This window comes from Bombina bombina, chromosome 1 (assembly GCF_027579735.1).
Source record: "Bombina bombina isolate aBomBom1 chromosome 1, aBomBom1.pri, whole genome shotgun sequence".
NCBI classification, from domain to species: Eukaryota; Metazoa; Chordata; class Amphibia; order Anura; family Bombinatoridae; genus Bombina; species Bombina bombina.
The window spans coordinates 1,414,169,401-1,414,185,610 of record NC_069499.1 but is presented as its reverse complement, the minus strand read 5'-3'; the positions used below and the strand labels follow the sequence as shown (position 1 = coordinate 1,414,185,610).

The 16,210-nt window shown below is 41.5% G+C and overlaps 1 protein-coding gene across 3 annotated transcripts in view; it reads right to left on the bottom strand.

The window, feature by feature from the left end:
- The window catches only part of LOC128652381 (death-associated protein kinase 2), a 310,674-nt gene that overhangs the window by 54,521 nt on the left and 239,943 nt on the right, over positions 1-16,210 (bottom strand). For all 3 annotated transcript variants that reach the window (XM_053705320.1, XM_053705323.1, XM_053705326.1), the window contains one exon: positions 2,471-2,600. In XM_053705320.1, coding sequence (XP_053561295.1) covers positions 2,471-2,600 — 130 coding nt within the window. The remainder of the gene's footprint in view (positions 1-2,470; positions 2,601-16,210) is intronic.

Genomic DNA, 16,210 nt, shown 5'->3' with positions numbered 1-16,210 from the left:
ACTAATAAAGTAGCCTAGATAGTCTAAGGTTATACCCCAAAACTAAACATAGCATAAGCAGACATCATACTTATAAAGTTGTTCAGAGTAGACTTACTCTGTGGAGAGTAAATTAAAACATAGCCACAGCAGACGTGACAGTACCAGAAAACACCAGCAGATGGCAGTAATAATTGTAAATCCCTTAGGCTTAAAGGGACAGTCTACACCAGAATTTATTACCCATTCGCCAGTTTTGCATAACCAACACAGTTATCAGTGCAGACGGGAGCAAGCACAATGTTATATCTATGACACACATGAACTAGCAGTGTCTAACTGTGAAAAAACTTTCAAAATGCTCTGAGCTAAGAGGTGTTTTCAACAGTTTAGAAATCAATTTGAGCCTACCTAGGTTCAGCTTTTCAAAAATACCACCAAGGAAACAAAGCAAAAGTAATGATAAAAGTCGATTGGAAAGTTGTTTAAAATTGCATGCTCTATCTGAATCATGAAAGTTTAATTTTGACTAGACTGTCCCTTTAACACAATATAAAAGTGAATATAACTCTTCAAATTCACTATATAAAATCATCATAATAAAAAATAAAGTACTCAAATCGCTAATAAAGTTGAAAAGCAATGTATATGCAAATTTGGAATCCAAAACCGCAATACAGAAATTGCTGAAAAAACTCCACCGCCGCTCTAGCATTAAGCCAACAGGGAATCTGTAAAAATGACTGAAAACTGAGCGTAGAGAAACACAGCACTGGAGCGCTGAGAAAAAGCTCAAACCCACTACGCCATCGAACTGAGACATAAAAATGGCTAACAGATATAAGGAACAGCTCCCTCAAATAGGCCCAATATTGAGTCCTAGAAAATGAATTGCCAGCCATACAGCACAGTAAGATAAGCGCAAGAAAACTACAGCCGTATCAACAGTCTACATCTCACTCAGACCCTTAGTGTTATAAAAACTAAAAAGTACTGGGATGTACCGCCATCACAGATCTTAAGTTAGGATACTTCCCACTCTTCTGCGAAGCGCAACTCGCAACAGCATAGGGCTTAAGCGCGCCAATACACCCGATGACAGCGGGAATATTAAAATGGTGCGTCCTCCTAAGTCAATAAAAAGTGAGCATATTGTGAAACATAGATCTCACAATGACTGCAAGCATCCCCAGCTAAATGATCCGATGACAAACACTCAGCTTAAACGGATAATAAAAGGGTCCCAGAATAGCGTGTAATGACCTCCACCTATATAAAGAGGTGCTGCCACCGACTAAATACTGTGCTCCAACTATGACAAACACAAAAAACATCCGTAGTAACGGATTGTACAGGGGTAAAAAAGTGGGAAGTCAAAATCACCCGACTTAGATTCCCACACAACATAAAACTGGCTAACCTGTAGAAAAGCCCGGCACTGACAGCGGCAAATCCCCCGTCCCTGGCAGTGAGCCAGATGTCTGCTCAGCCGCAACATATCCCAAACTTTTAGATATATATTAAATAAATAAAACCCCTTTGGAGGTCCCTCTTCCATAATATTCCTGACCTAGCAAATATGTAAATAAAAGGACTTACCCTCCAGGGTCTTCTGTCTTGAGCAGTGACAGCAGCTGCAGGTCTGATGGCCTCATCCGACCGCCAACAGGGACCTGTAGAAAAAGAAAGAACAGAGTAACCAACTCTGGCTTTCTCCAAAGGGGAAGCAAAAGTATTAGACGTAAAGCAAAGAATACCTCGCCTCCTAACTGCTAAAAGCCAACACTACTCTTACTAAAGAGAATGATGTGGACACAGCTAGACCCCCAATCCTTGCTTGCAGGGAAAAGTACCCATAAAAGGATCAATATCTTCAGACACCAACTTCGCACATCCTCCATTGAGGCAAAGAGAATGACTGGGGATTATGGGTAAGGGAAGTTACTTTTAACAGCTTTGCTGAGGTGCTCTTTGCCTCCTCCTGCTGTCCAGGAGTTGAATATCACACTAGTAGTTGGAATGACGTTGTGGACTCTCCATGCCAGAGGAAAGAAAGTGCCATTTAATTATGATAAACATAATAATATTGCCCATTACAAATTTCTCTAATTGCAGTCAGTTACCTAAGGTACCGGGTTCTACTGAGCATGTGCAAATGTTCACAGTGTATATAAGTCTGTGATTGGGTGATGGATGTCACATAATACAGGGGATGGAGCTATGGAATAAATTTAAAAATTTGTCCGAATGTTGCTCATTTGAAATTCAGTCATTGCTATTGCATTGTCCTTTTATTATGCACTTGTTGGTTTTGCAATTCTGCTGTATTTAGTGGACTTTAATTAAACACACTCCAGGTGTTGTATTACTCTTCAGCTGCTAACACCCAGAAAGCCTTTAGAGTTTAAGGGGCTAGTACATGTATGTTCAGTAGTTTATTGCTGACCTGCCTATTACTAAGAAGTAATGGCAGATCACTATATCCTCATACCTATGTACTGTGGTGTTCCGCAAAGGCTTTTAAACACAGCTCCGTCTTCAATCTTTTGTGCCAAGCCAAAATCGATGATTTTAATCTTAGGGTGGGGGACGTCTTTTTCAAGCAGCATAATATTTTCAGGCTTTAGGGAAACAACAGAAAAGATACTGTTACTATGCACGGCAAAATTTGTAGTAACCCAATTCATTCATTCCAGAGAAATCAAAGCTTTTATGAAAATTCCAATTTAAAATGATGTGGCATAATAGAAAATGTATGTGCTATTCTATATCGTTGACTCAGGCCTCTTCATCAGGAGAGAACAATATATATATGGACACAGGGTTTTCATACATCAAGTCAAGGGTCAGAGGGTCTTTTGGATGGTGACAGCTTGCTGTTTGTTACCACCGTCACAAACCACTTTTATCCTTGCTGTATCACCGGAGAGCACGGATTTTAACTGGATAGCTGGATTTGGGGAAACCGCAAGAGAGTCCTATTGGAATACTGGCTGGGAGCCACAACCACTAGCGGAGCCATCCTAATCGGTAGAGACAAGCGGAACCTTACCACCACAGTGGAGTGGGAGTTAGCTGGACAACTCTGAGAGTCCAGGAGGCACCTGTGACACTTCTCAAGTGTCTTTCATCCTGTGAGTACCTGGTATTATTTACTAAGCGTGTTCCATCCCATTGGTAACCGCACTATGTTGGCGCCTTCTTTTATCTTTTTTTCTATATAGTATCCACCCCTGGGTCACCAACAGGGATCTTTTGGAGAAGAGCCTGCCTACTGTGATTTGGACATTACGCCCATCATATATGTAACACTTTGAACTTCGATCATTGGGACTTTTTCACTATAATATTTTACAATTCTATCACATTGCTGTGTTCATTATTTACAGTGCCTTGCAGTTTTATCACCTTATTATTTTGGGGTGTTTGCTGCAAAGACACCACTATATTATGTTATCACTTTTAATATCTAAGAAGAATTTATTTGTTTCTTAAGAATTCATTTGTATCCTAATATAATTTGATTGGGGTATTTTTCTATAACGATTTGTATCGTATAGTTTTATATTTAGATTTTTAACACTGTGATTGTGTCTCACTGTCATACAGACAGTGGATTTTCAGACCATTGGCGCACTAATTATACACTAGCACTTTTTTGATACATCAAGTCAAGCTGATGGTATGGTTATTTATTTACCCTAGTGGACTGAGCGATGAAACCATTATTTTACATAATGACATGTGTAAGGGATTGGAAACTTTTCATGATTCCATACACAAATAATTAATCAAACAATGTATTAGCAGTTTATATTACAACTTTTGATTATTAGAGAACATACATATAAATATATATATATACCTTTAACACATATATGACTTAAAGAGAAAAGATACACATGTATTCTCTGTTACTCTGCTCTCATATTATGTTCTCATAGAGATGGGGGAGGCACATTTCAACAGAAGCAATGGTGTGAGAATCTTTCCTTGTTATAAGAAAAACTCTTATTGAAAATAACATGATTGCTACGTAGACATGCCTGCTACACTAACAGGTTTAATTATGAGATTGCTAAGAGGGGAGGGGGTGGCATATTTACGTGAAGGAGAAGTTTCTGGTTAACATCTTAGAAAGAGCAATTGTGAAATACTGCTGTGTGATTTCCACTGTGATGATACTGTATATGGCTGTTATGATATTACTCTCCTCCATTGTATGCTGATATTAATGCCTTATTTAAACCCCTAAGATAAGTAGTGTTTATAGTTTGATCACTGTCTTGCTTCATAATCCAGGTACTGATTTATGTTATTGCAATAAGTTCATAATAAACACTATTATTATTATTATACTTCATTCTGTGTCAAATTACCTTTTTTTCAGTAATATTATGGGTGCTCAGTTGGACTAAGTGACATGACAGAAAATCATGCTTCATTTGTATAGCATTTTTATCTCTAAAGAAACCCACATTTATATGGGCAGGGAATTTGCAGTGGGTGCAGTGGTAGTTCAAAGGGGGCACATGGCAGCAATATGCACCCCTATACCTAACTGTAGCACCCCCAAGTCTGCCTGAGTTTGCAAGGATATGACCTATTTACATGCCCAGTGCTTTATGCACAACAACAAGAGGGGTAACAGAGGTAAAATAAATAAAAGTAGGGGGGGCGGAGCCTAGCCACGCAGGGTGATGGCTGCTTAGATTTTGGCTCTTATGCCCTACACCCGATCAATGTATAGATAAAGGAACTTTAGTGCACTAATATCACTTGTAAGCCTGGGTACTGTCATCTAATACACTACTGGCCACACTGAGATTTTGCCGGGGTCTGAGACCTTAACGGAACCCTGTTTACTTTTTGAGGCCTGCTCAGGAGCTATCTGCCTGTATAATACCTGGGACCGAGCAGCCAGCTAAAAGGGAAGTCTCCTCTGGAACAACGGACCTCCGGTGCGGTAAAAGGATAACACCGCCGACGTACCCATACCAAGTAAAGCAGCGCATCGGATCAGACCCGTACCGGAACGGCAGCCAGCTACTGACACCGGTTGGTCGCGGTTAGTGCGCAAACAGGAGAAATCGAGAGGCACTACCTGTGGCGCGACAGGCCTTGATAGCTGCTCCCCCAATGAGACTGCCTACCAGCTGAAGGTATACCGGAGCCGAGATTGCGGTGGTTTCCGTGTCCATTTGCAGATTGGTGAGCACCTGCACTGTTCATATTAATAACCCCTATACGCAAATCATACAGGGGACACTTGTAACAGATTAACTGGGACTTGAGAAGGAAAACAGTTAGCAGCAAGGGCTCTGCACCAGCCTTTAATATAATTTACATCTGTCTAGCAATTACAGCCGTTTAATAAACACACTTATTGCAGCAGAGACCCTGTGACGCAGTTTTTATTATTGCCACACTTTATACCTGGGACACAGAACTATACAGTTTTGTCAGCATCAAAGGCCTACTAATAACTTGATTCTGACTTCCAGTCATCTACTACAGTATGTCCCACAGGAAAAACAGTAAATTAGAGAGGGGCCCTAAATCCTCGAGTTTAACTAATTTTCTCAAGGCTGTCCCTTCTAACACAGACACACCAGAGTGCAGACTTCTCTCCCCTTCTCAGGAGACCTTAGAAATGGCGGGCTCTGTGCACCAGCAGCCTCAGGAATATTTAACTAGGAATGACCTTAATACAATCTCCTCAAAGGAGGACATCAATAAAGTTTTGGCCGAAATGAGGTCCTTCTTTGGGGATTTAAAGAAGGATATAACTCAAGTTGCACAACAAGTCCAACTACTTGAGAACAAACATACAGTCCTTGCCGCCACAGTGAAAACTAACTCCCAACACATTAGAGACCATGAAGAAAACATGCAGTTTTTGCTTTCCAGAGTGGAAGATTTGGACAATAGGGGGCGGCGGAACAACATCAGAGTACGTGGCGTCCCAGAATCTGTATCTAATACTGCACTTGAGGGATATTTGCAGGACTTGTTTCGCACACTGAAAGGCACACAGAGCTCTGCCGATATACCCATTGAAAGGGCCCATAGGGCTCTTAGACCTAGGCCCTCACCTAAGGCACCACCCAGAGACATAATAATCAAATTTCTTAGTTACAAAGATAAGGACATTATTATGCAAAGGGCGAGGAGTCTCCAGAATGTAACACACGCAGGGATACCTCTGCAAATCTTCTCTGACCTGAGCTTAACCACCCTGCAGAAGAGAAGAGAGCTCAAATATATTACATCTGCACTGCAAGCTCACAAAATACCATACAAATGGGGCTTTCCAGTAAGCCTTATAGCCTCCAGAAATGGCGCACAGGCAATTTACAGATCACCTACTGACCTCTCGGAGTTTTGCAGAACTCTTGGAGTCGACATACCATCTCCAGATGGGATAGAGAACACTCCACAAGATCCCCTCTCTCAGGAAGCAGGGGACCCCATTCAGGCTCCTAATACCTGAAAGATGTCTTCAACCTTAAAACATCAACTGGTCGCAAGTCACAGGGACTCTGATAAGTATTCACCTCTATAATACACCTATTGTATTGTTGCTGGACTGGTCCCCACAGGCTAGTAGCCTAGAACTTGGTAAAATGTTCCTAATACCTACTAATTTTTTCATGCATAATTCTTTTACTGTTCCTTAGAGTTGAATGTTAGATGTTGCTATCTTTGTTTGATGAAAGTTGTTATACCATCCGGGCCCCTTGACATCTAATTCGCCCACACAAAACCTGTAATATGGGTAGTTCATCTATTATTAACAAATCTCACATTGCCGTCAAGGAAGGTCCAAAACTTGCCAAATGGTTCCTATCAACTACCCAACACTCCATATATAACTTTACATTGCTCCCTCGAGTTAAATGTTAGATGTCTTTACCTCTATTTTTGTGCTCTCTGGGCCCCTTGGCATCTAGTACGTCCACATGCAATTTGCTATATAGATAATCCACCTATTACTAGTAAATTTCATATTGTCTTAGAGGAAGGCCCACAATCTGGTAAACTGCTTTTACTACCTGTTCAATATTTCAGGTATAATTTTTTTTTTTTACTGCTACCTTGAGTTAAACATCAGATGCTGTCCTCTTTATTTAAAGAAACTTGTTCTATTAACAGGGCCCCCCGCCACCTAGTTTTATTCCTCAAAGTTGCGTGTTGGATGTAGTTACCTATATTTAAGGAAGGCTGTTAAATTTAATCGGGCCCCCTGTTGTCTAGTACAGTTACCCGAAATGTACAGTATAGGCATGCCATATATTAATAGTAACCTTCACATTACTACAGAGACTAGTAGACTTTTTGTTTTAGTTTAAATAGCACTACTGTATTGCCTGTATTGTATGATATTGATAACTGCTTGTTATGAACATAAACAACTGGTACCTAGCTTAATATACAAATCCAGGATTAACTGTTCCCTAATTTTTTGAAACTTTAACGCTTCTTATTGATCGGGTGTGGGGATACTGACCCCGCGCTTACTTTTGCACCTCTTTGTTCTTCCCCTTCTCTATACCCGAAAGGCCGTATAGAAACTCTCTTACAGACTAGCTATCTCCAGCACATTGCTGGAATTCTCACTAACACTTTACTACTGATCCTTGTTATCTTATTCTCCCTACCTCTTTTTCCTTCCTTTTCCTCCTTATCCCATACCCCATCCCCCCGCCCCCCCCCCCTTTTTTTTTTTTTTTTTTTTTCCCGCACTCAGGAGCTCACTACACCACTTAACCCCGCCCATTCATAATGAACTCCCGGGGCAAACAGAGTCTGACAGTCTTGACGATAAATGTTAAGGGCCTTAATACCCCTGAAAAGCGATCACACTTGCTAAGGGATGTAAGTAGACTAAACTGCGACATTGCATACTTGCAAGAAACTCATTTTAAAAAGGGAAGGGAACCAAAATGGCCAAACCCCAAGTTTCCAACTATGTTTTTTGCTTCTGGCCCTTCCAAGAAAAACGGGGTGGGAATTATTATAAAACATTCTACACCCTTTGACTTGATACAAGAGATTAAAGACCCAGAGGGTCGCTATCTGATCCTAATAGGCACACTACACAACAGACCTGTCACACTAGTTAACGCCTATTTCCCAAACACATGTCAACACAAATTTATGACAGCTCTCACTAACAAAATACTTGAGACCCAGAAGGGAGCCCTGCTCCTAGCAGGGGACTTCAACTTACCCTTAGACCCAATACTTGACACTTCCAGGGGGTCAGCTTCTGTTTCTAAAAAGGTCATTAAACAATGCAATGCTAGATTGGAGGAGCTGGCAGTACAGGATATTTGGAGAACACAATACCCCACAAGACGGGACTATACTTTCTTCTCCCACCCCCACGACCTGTACACGAGAATCGACTATATTTTTACTGACCAAACAACACTAGCCTCCGTAGAGAAAATACAAATTCTTCCTATGACTTGGTCAGACCATGCCCCGGTGCTATGCAACCTGAGCTGGCCGACTATACCTGACCGCCCGTTTCTATGGCGGTTTGACGATCTCCTACTCAACAACCAGTTGCTCAGAGGGAAAATAGAAACTGCACTCACTGACTACTTTGACATCAATGATACGACTGAGACCCCTAAGCATATCCTTTGGGAAGCACACAAATGTGTGCTACGAGGCGAACTCATCAAACAAAAAGCCATTCTGGCAAAACAAACTAGAATGCGATTCTCTTCACTCTTAACCACCATACGAGATCTAGAAATCAAACACAAAAAACACCCATCGGATACTTCAGTGCTCAATGAGCTTAACAAAGCTAGGAGAGACATACAGGACATTTATACACTTGACTACCAGAAAATGGCGCTACGGAGCCAACAAACATTCTACGAATTTGGGGATAAACCCGGTAGACTATTAGCTAGGGCACTTAGACGAAAACACTTAAAAACACACATACGCACGCTGACGGCGAAAAACGGCTCAGCACTCGCGGACAGCCCAGCCATTGCGGAGACCTTAAGAGCATATTATCATGACTTGTACAACCTACAGAATACCTCTCACTCTTCCCAGGATGATGGGGGGGGATCACCCTCCCCAGCTTTGAGCTCCTACTTGGACTCAATTAGGCTCCCGTCCTTGTCCCAAGCAGATGCAGAGGCCTTGAGCACTCCTATATCTACGGAGGAGGTTTCACGAACCATAAAGGACTTGCCAACTGGAAAAAGTCCAGGTCCCGATGGCTTTAGTGCCAAATACTATAAGCTTTATAACCAGATTTTGTCCCCTCAGTTGGCTTGCCTGTTTAACACTTTGGACGCCTCTCAGGGATTTCCCCCCTCTATGTTAGCGGCACATATTACAACCATACCCAAACCGGGCAAACCAGCAAACCGACCTGAAAACTTCCGACCAATATCGCTTCTTAATGTAGATATTAAGATATTTGCCAAAATTCTCTCCAATAGAATAAATACATTTTTACCAGATTTGATTTCCCCAGATCAAGTAGGATTTGTACCTGGCCGAGAGGCCAGGGACAATACTATAAAAGCCACTCTACTGAGCAATTACGCACAAATTAATAAGATACCAACAATCCTAGTTTCTACTGATGCTGAGAAAGCCTTCGACAGGATCAGCTGGAATTTTCTGAAGGCGGTCCTGTCGAAGATGGGATTCGGACGGGCTCTTATACAAATGATCTTCTCCTTATATGCAGCCCCATCGGCCAGGGTTAGGGTTAATGGTATCCTGTCCGACTCCTTTAATATTACAAACGGAACCAGACAAGGGTGTCCGTTGTCACCATTGCTGTTCGCCCTGGTCATGGAGGTCTTAGCCCAGAGAATCAGGGATAATGGGAAGATTAAGGGATTACAGATAGGAGATCAAGAACATAAGTTGTCAATGTACGCAGACGACGTTCTGCTCTCTCTCACAGACCCACTGACTTCACTACCAGAAGTGCTGAAGGAATTTGAGATTTATGGCAAGTTTTCAAACTTCCACTTAAACAAAACGAAATCTGAAATATTAAACATTAATCTCCCCCAGACAGAACTTTGCCACCTCTCCTCTCTGTGTCCACTACGTATTCAAACCCATACCCTTAGATACTTAGGGATTAATCTTACCCCTTCCCCAGACACGTTATATGCGGCCAACTATTCAAATTTACTTACTGATATTACAAGAGACCTCTCCTCTTGGAGAAATAAACCAGTCTCCTGGTTGGGGAGAATTGGTATTGTGAAAATGAATATCTTACCCAGGATATTATACTACCTCCAGACCCTCCCGATCCCCCTACCTACACACTGCATACATAGACTTCAAGGAGTGATAGAAGAGTTCATATGGAAGGGAATTAGGCCAAGAATTGCAAAAAGGACTCTTTATCTCCCGAAGGAGGGTGGGGGACTGGGTATACCTAATCTACTCACCTACAGAAAAGCTATTAATCTTCAGCACCAAGTAGAGTGGTGCCACAATTCTAAAGGAAAACTCTGGGTACAGATATGCAGGTCAATTTTGGGAAAACAGAACTTGGGGGCTCTGGGATGGATATCGGCCAGATCTAGACCTAAATTACTAGAGAATTACCCTTTGATTAAAGAATTTTTTGCTCGATGGGAGAGGTCTCTGGTGGAACATCCACATCTTTCCTCCAATCCCTCCCCACTCACACCATTTGTAGATAACCCTGATATTCCCTTTACATGTACACAGCGGCTACGGACTGATAAAACCCTGATTACTCAGGTGACTTTTCACCGACTTCTGACAAATAAAAAACTCCAAGACAGAGTAGACTTGCAACGAGCCGGGCTGGATATTTCCTGGTTTTACCACACACAACTTCAGCATTTTCTATCAACATATAAAAGATCTACCGATGTGACTAGACAGCTGACTACTCTGGAATCCATATGTCTACTCCCGAAAACACCGTGTCACATGATTTCCATAGCCTATCGCCTGATACTTTTACCGAAAAATACTCCCCTACCTGAATATGTGGCGCGGTGGAATAGGGAACTTAATCCTCCTCCTACTGACAAAGACTGGCAAAAAATTCTAAACGCACATATTAAGGCCTCGGTCTCCGCGAGAACAATTGAGTCCAATTATAAATTCTTGTCCAGGTGGTATCTTTCACCTGACAGAATTCAGAAAATATATAAGCAGACTGATGGGAGATGCTGGCGCGGTTGTGGGGAGCGTGGCACCCTACTTCACATTTGGTGGGGGTGCGATATCCTTCGGCCGTACTGGCGGTCAATACTGGATATCATGGAGACCACGTTTAACACGCCTTTGACCAGAACACCTGGCCTCTTGTTATTTCATGGTCTTCCCAAATTTAAAGATAAGCCTTCCAAATATCTTTTTCTTATAATGCTCAACAGTGCTAAATCCCTTATCCCCAGGAAATGGAAAAAGACAGAAATTCCCACTAAAATGGAATGGGCGTCCCAGGTGGACAGGCTTTTACGGCTAGAAAGAGTTAGATATATGAGGGACGACAAAATAGAAATACATGAGTACATGTTGGAAATGTGGAAGCCTGTACTTTCTGACTTACAAGGTAGTACAGGAAATAATGACTGATGATGAGGGCTTATCCGACTTAACTGGACTTAAAGACCCTTTTTTTTTTTTTTTTTTTTCTCCCTTTTCTTTACCCCTCTCGCTCTCTTTCTTTTTCCTCTCTCTCTTCTCTAACTGCGTACTCTCGTCGTGGTACTGAGTGTCAACCCACGACGAGATCTCCTTACTTTCTAAAATACAAATGTACAATGTAATATTCACGTTGCTTGTTATAAGTTTGGTTGCATACTTCTTGGACATTACAACCACTCGTGAACTTTATACTCAGACACTTTTTTCTTTTTTCCAATCATCAGGTATTTTATGATTTGTTGTCTGACTACAATTTGTATCTGACTAAGTTTGTATACTCCCACAGTGTTTGCGAAATGTCGCAATTCTTAATGTAACTTTTGTCTCTTGAGGTATGTACTGTTATTTTCTAATTTCAATAAAGCTTTGAAAATTCAAAAAAAAAAAAAAAAAAAAATAAATAAATAAATAAATAAAAGTAGGGCTAGTAAGTAGACATTTATTCCCTTCACTAGTACCCCACTGCACCCATTATATTTTGTATATTACTTGTGGATTATTTTAACTATTGTGAATAGAGTACTGTAGTAAAGTTTCTTGAGAGTATCTTCATAACCACCAGGTGGCAGTATAACCTAATAATACAGTTATGTAATCGTTTGCTCTACTTGGCTGAAATATGGCAGATGCCCTTGGACTAAAGGTAACTACAAACCATGAAATAAATCAGTTCAATGTGTTATTTGTTTAGTATTATGTGAAATGCCACGGTGAATTAAACTAAACTGGTATTCATGACATTTCCCAGGAGAAAGATCCCAAGAAGAGGAGGATTTTTAGCTGTATTTGGTTGGGTTATCACTAGGGTGCTCGCACATTTGCATAATCTACATCTCTTGTTTCCATATGTATTGATAGGATCTTTCAATAATTATAAATATAGGATCACAATACCGTTTAAACTCTAGAACCCACATATCTAACATAAAGTATTAACTATCTGAATATAACACTGAATTTAGGCCTATTTTAAATGAGATACTAAATTGTTGGTGCAGACATTTGCGTATTATAAGATTTAATACGGCGCTAATATTGTTTCATAGTTTAAACAAAACCTTTAAAACATATCAACTGCACTGAGATTTCATTAGTGAACACATTCAAAAGTCAACCAAGTATCCAATATACAAGAGTTGTAATTATTAAAATTACTGGGCACATAGTTACTGCCTTGCAGGAAATCCCTTAACTGCAATGAGTTGTGTAGCCTAAAGAGACATGAAACCCAAAATTTTCTTTCATAATTCAAATAGAGCATGTGATTTTAAACAAATTTCCAGTTAACTTCTATTATCTAATTGGTTTTGTTCTCTGTGTATCCTTTGTTGAAGAGTATACTTAGGTAGCCTCAGAAGCTGCTGATTGGTGGCTTCCCATATATGCCCCTTATCTTTGGCTTTCAGCTAGCTCTCAGTAGTGCATTATTGCTCCTTAAATAAAGGATACCAAGAGAATGAAGCAAATTAGATTAATAGAAGTAAATTTGAAAGTTATTTAAAATTGAATTTTCTATTTGAATAAAAAAAAACATAATTTATGCTTACCTGATAAATTCCTTTCTTCTGTTGTGTGATCAGTCCACGGGTCATCATTACTTCTGGGATATAACTCCTCCCCAACAGGAAATGCAAGAGGATTCACCCAGCAGAGCTGCATATAGCTCCTCCCCTCTACGTCAGTCCCAGTCATTCGACCAAGAATCAACGAGAAAGGAGTAACCAAGGGTGAAGTGGTGACTGGAGTATAATTTAAAAGATATTTACCTGCCTTAAAACAGGGCGGGCCGTGGACTGATCACACAACAGAAGAAAGGAATTTATCAGGTAAGCATAAATTATGTTTTCTTCTGTTATGTGTGATCAGTCCACGGGTCATCATTACTTCTGGGATACCAATACCAAAGCAAAAGTACACGGATGACGGGAGGGATAGGCAGGCTCATTATATAGAAGGAACCACTGCCTGAAGAACCTTTCTCCCAAAAATAGCCTCCGAAGAAGCAAAAGTGTCAAATTTGTAAAATTTGGAAAAAGTATGAAGCGAAGACCAAGTTGCAGCCTTGCAAATCTGTTCAACAGAGGCCTCATTCTTAAAGGCCCAAGTGGAAGCCACAGCTCTAGTGGAGTGAGCTGTAATTCTTTCAGGAGGCTGCTGACCAGCAGTCTCATAGGCTAAACGTATTATGCTACGAAGCCAAAAAGAGAGAGAGATAGCAGAAGCTTTTTGACCTCTCCTCTGTCCAGAATAAACGACAAACAGGGAAGAAGTTTGGCGAAAATCTTTAGTTGCCTGCAAGTAGAACTTGAGGGCACGAACTACATCCAGATTGTGTAGAAGACGTTCCTTCTTTGAAGAAGGATTTGGACACAAGGATGGAACAACAATCTCTTGATTGATATTCCTGTTAGTGACCACCTTAGGTAAGAACCCAGGTTTAGTACGCAGAACTACCTTGTCTGAGTGAAAAATCAGATAAGGAGAATCACAATGTAAGGCTGATAACTCAGAGACTCTTCGAGCCGAGGAAATAGCCATTAAAAACAGAACTTTCCAAGATAACAATTTTATATCAATGGAATGAAGGGGTTCAAAAGGAACACCCTGTAAAACGTTAAGAACTAAGTTTAAACTCCATGGCGGAGCAACAGCTTTAAACACAGGCTTGATCCTAGCTAAAGCCTGACAAAAAGCCTGGACGTCTGGATTTTCTGACAGACGCCTGTGTAACAAGATGGACAGAGCTGAAATCTGTCCCTTTAATGAACTAGCTGATAAACCCTTTTCTAACCCTTCTTGTAGAAAAGACAATATCCTAGAGATCCTAACCTTACTCCAGGAGTAATGTTTGGATTCGCACCAGTATAGGTATTTACGCCATATTTTATGGTAAATCTTTCTGGTAACAGGCTTCCTAGCCTGTATCAGGGTATCAATAACCGACTCAGAAAAACCACGTTTTGATAAAATCAAACGTTCAATTTCCAAGCAGTCAGCTTCAGAGAAGTTAGATTTTGATGTTTGAATGGACCCTGTATCAGAAGGTCCTGTCTTAGAGGTAGAGACCAAGGCGGACAGGATGACATGTCCACTAGATCTGCATACCAAGTCCTGCGTGGCCATGCAGGCGCTATTAGAATCACTGATGCTCTCTCCTGTTTGATTTTGGCAATCAATCGAGGAAGCAGCGGAAAGGGTGGAAACACATAAGCCATCCCGAAGTTCCAAGGTGCTGTCAAAGCATCTATCAGAACCGCTCCCGGATCCCTGGATCTGGACCCGTAGCGAGGAAGTTTGGCGTTCTGGCGAGACGCCATGAGATCTATCTCTGGTTTGCCCCAACGTCGAAGTATTTGGGCAAAGACCTCCGGATGAAGTTCCCACTCCCCCGGATGAAAAGTCTGGCGACTCAAGAAATCCGCCTCCCAGTTCTCCACTCCCGGGATGTGGATTGCTGACAGGTGGCAAGAGTGAGACTCTGCCCAGCGAATTATCTTTGATACTTCCACCATTGCTAGGGAGCTTCTTGTCCCTCCCTGATGGTTGATGTAAGCTACAGTCGTGATGTTGTCCGACTGAAACCTGATGAACCCCCGAGTTGTTAATTGGGGCCAAGCTAGAAGGGCATTGAGAACTGCTCTCAATTCCAGAATGTTTATTGGAAGGAGACTCTCCTCCTGATTCCATAGTCCCTGAGCCTTCAGAGAATTCCAGACAGCGCCCCAACCTAGTAGGCTGGCGTCTGTTGTTACAATTGTCCAGTCTGGCCTGCTGAATGGCATCCCCCTGGACAGGTGTGGCCGATGAAGCCACCATAGAAGAGAATTTCTGGTCTCTTGATTCAGATTCAGAGTAGGGGACAAATCTGAGTAATCCCCATTCCACTGACTTAGCATGCCTAATTGCAGAGGTCTGAGGTGTAGGCGTGCAAAAGGTACTATGTCCATTGCCGCTACCATTAAGCCGATCACCTCCATGCATTGAGCTACTGACGGGTGTTGAATGGAATGAAGGACACGGCATGCATTTTGAAGCTTTGTTAACCTGTCCTCTGTCAGGTAAATCTTCATTTCTACAGAATCTATAAGAGTCCCCAAGAATGGAACTCTTGTGAGAGGAAAAAGAGAACTCTTCTTTTCGTTTACTTTCCATCCATGCGACCTTAGAAATGCCAGAACTAACTCTGTATGAGACTTGGCAGTTTGAAAGCTTGAAGCTTGTATTAGAATGTCGTCTAGGTATGGAGCTACCGAAATCCCTCGCGGTCTTAGTACCGCCAGAAGGGCACCCAGAACCTTTGTGAAGATTCTTGGAGCCGTAGCCAATCCGAATGGAAGAGCTACAAACTGGTAGTGCCTGTCTAAGAAGGCAAACCTTAGATACCGGTGATGATCTTTGTGGATCGGTATGTGAAGGTAAGCATCCTTTAAATCCACTGTGGTCATGTACTGACCCTCTTGGATCATGGGTAAGATTGTCCGAATAGTTTCCATTTTGAACGATGGAACTCTTAGGAATTTGTTTAGAATCTTTA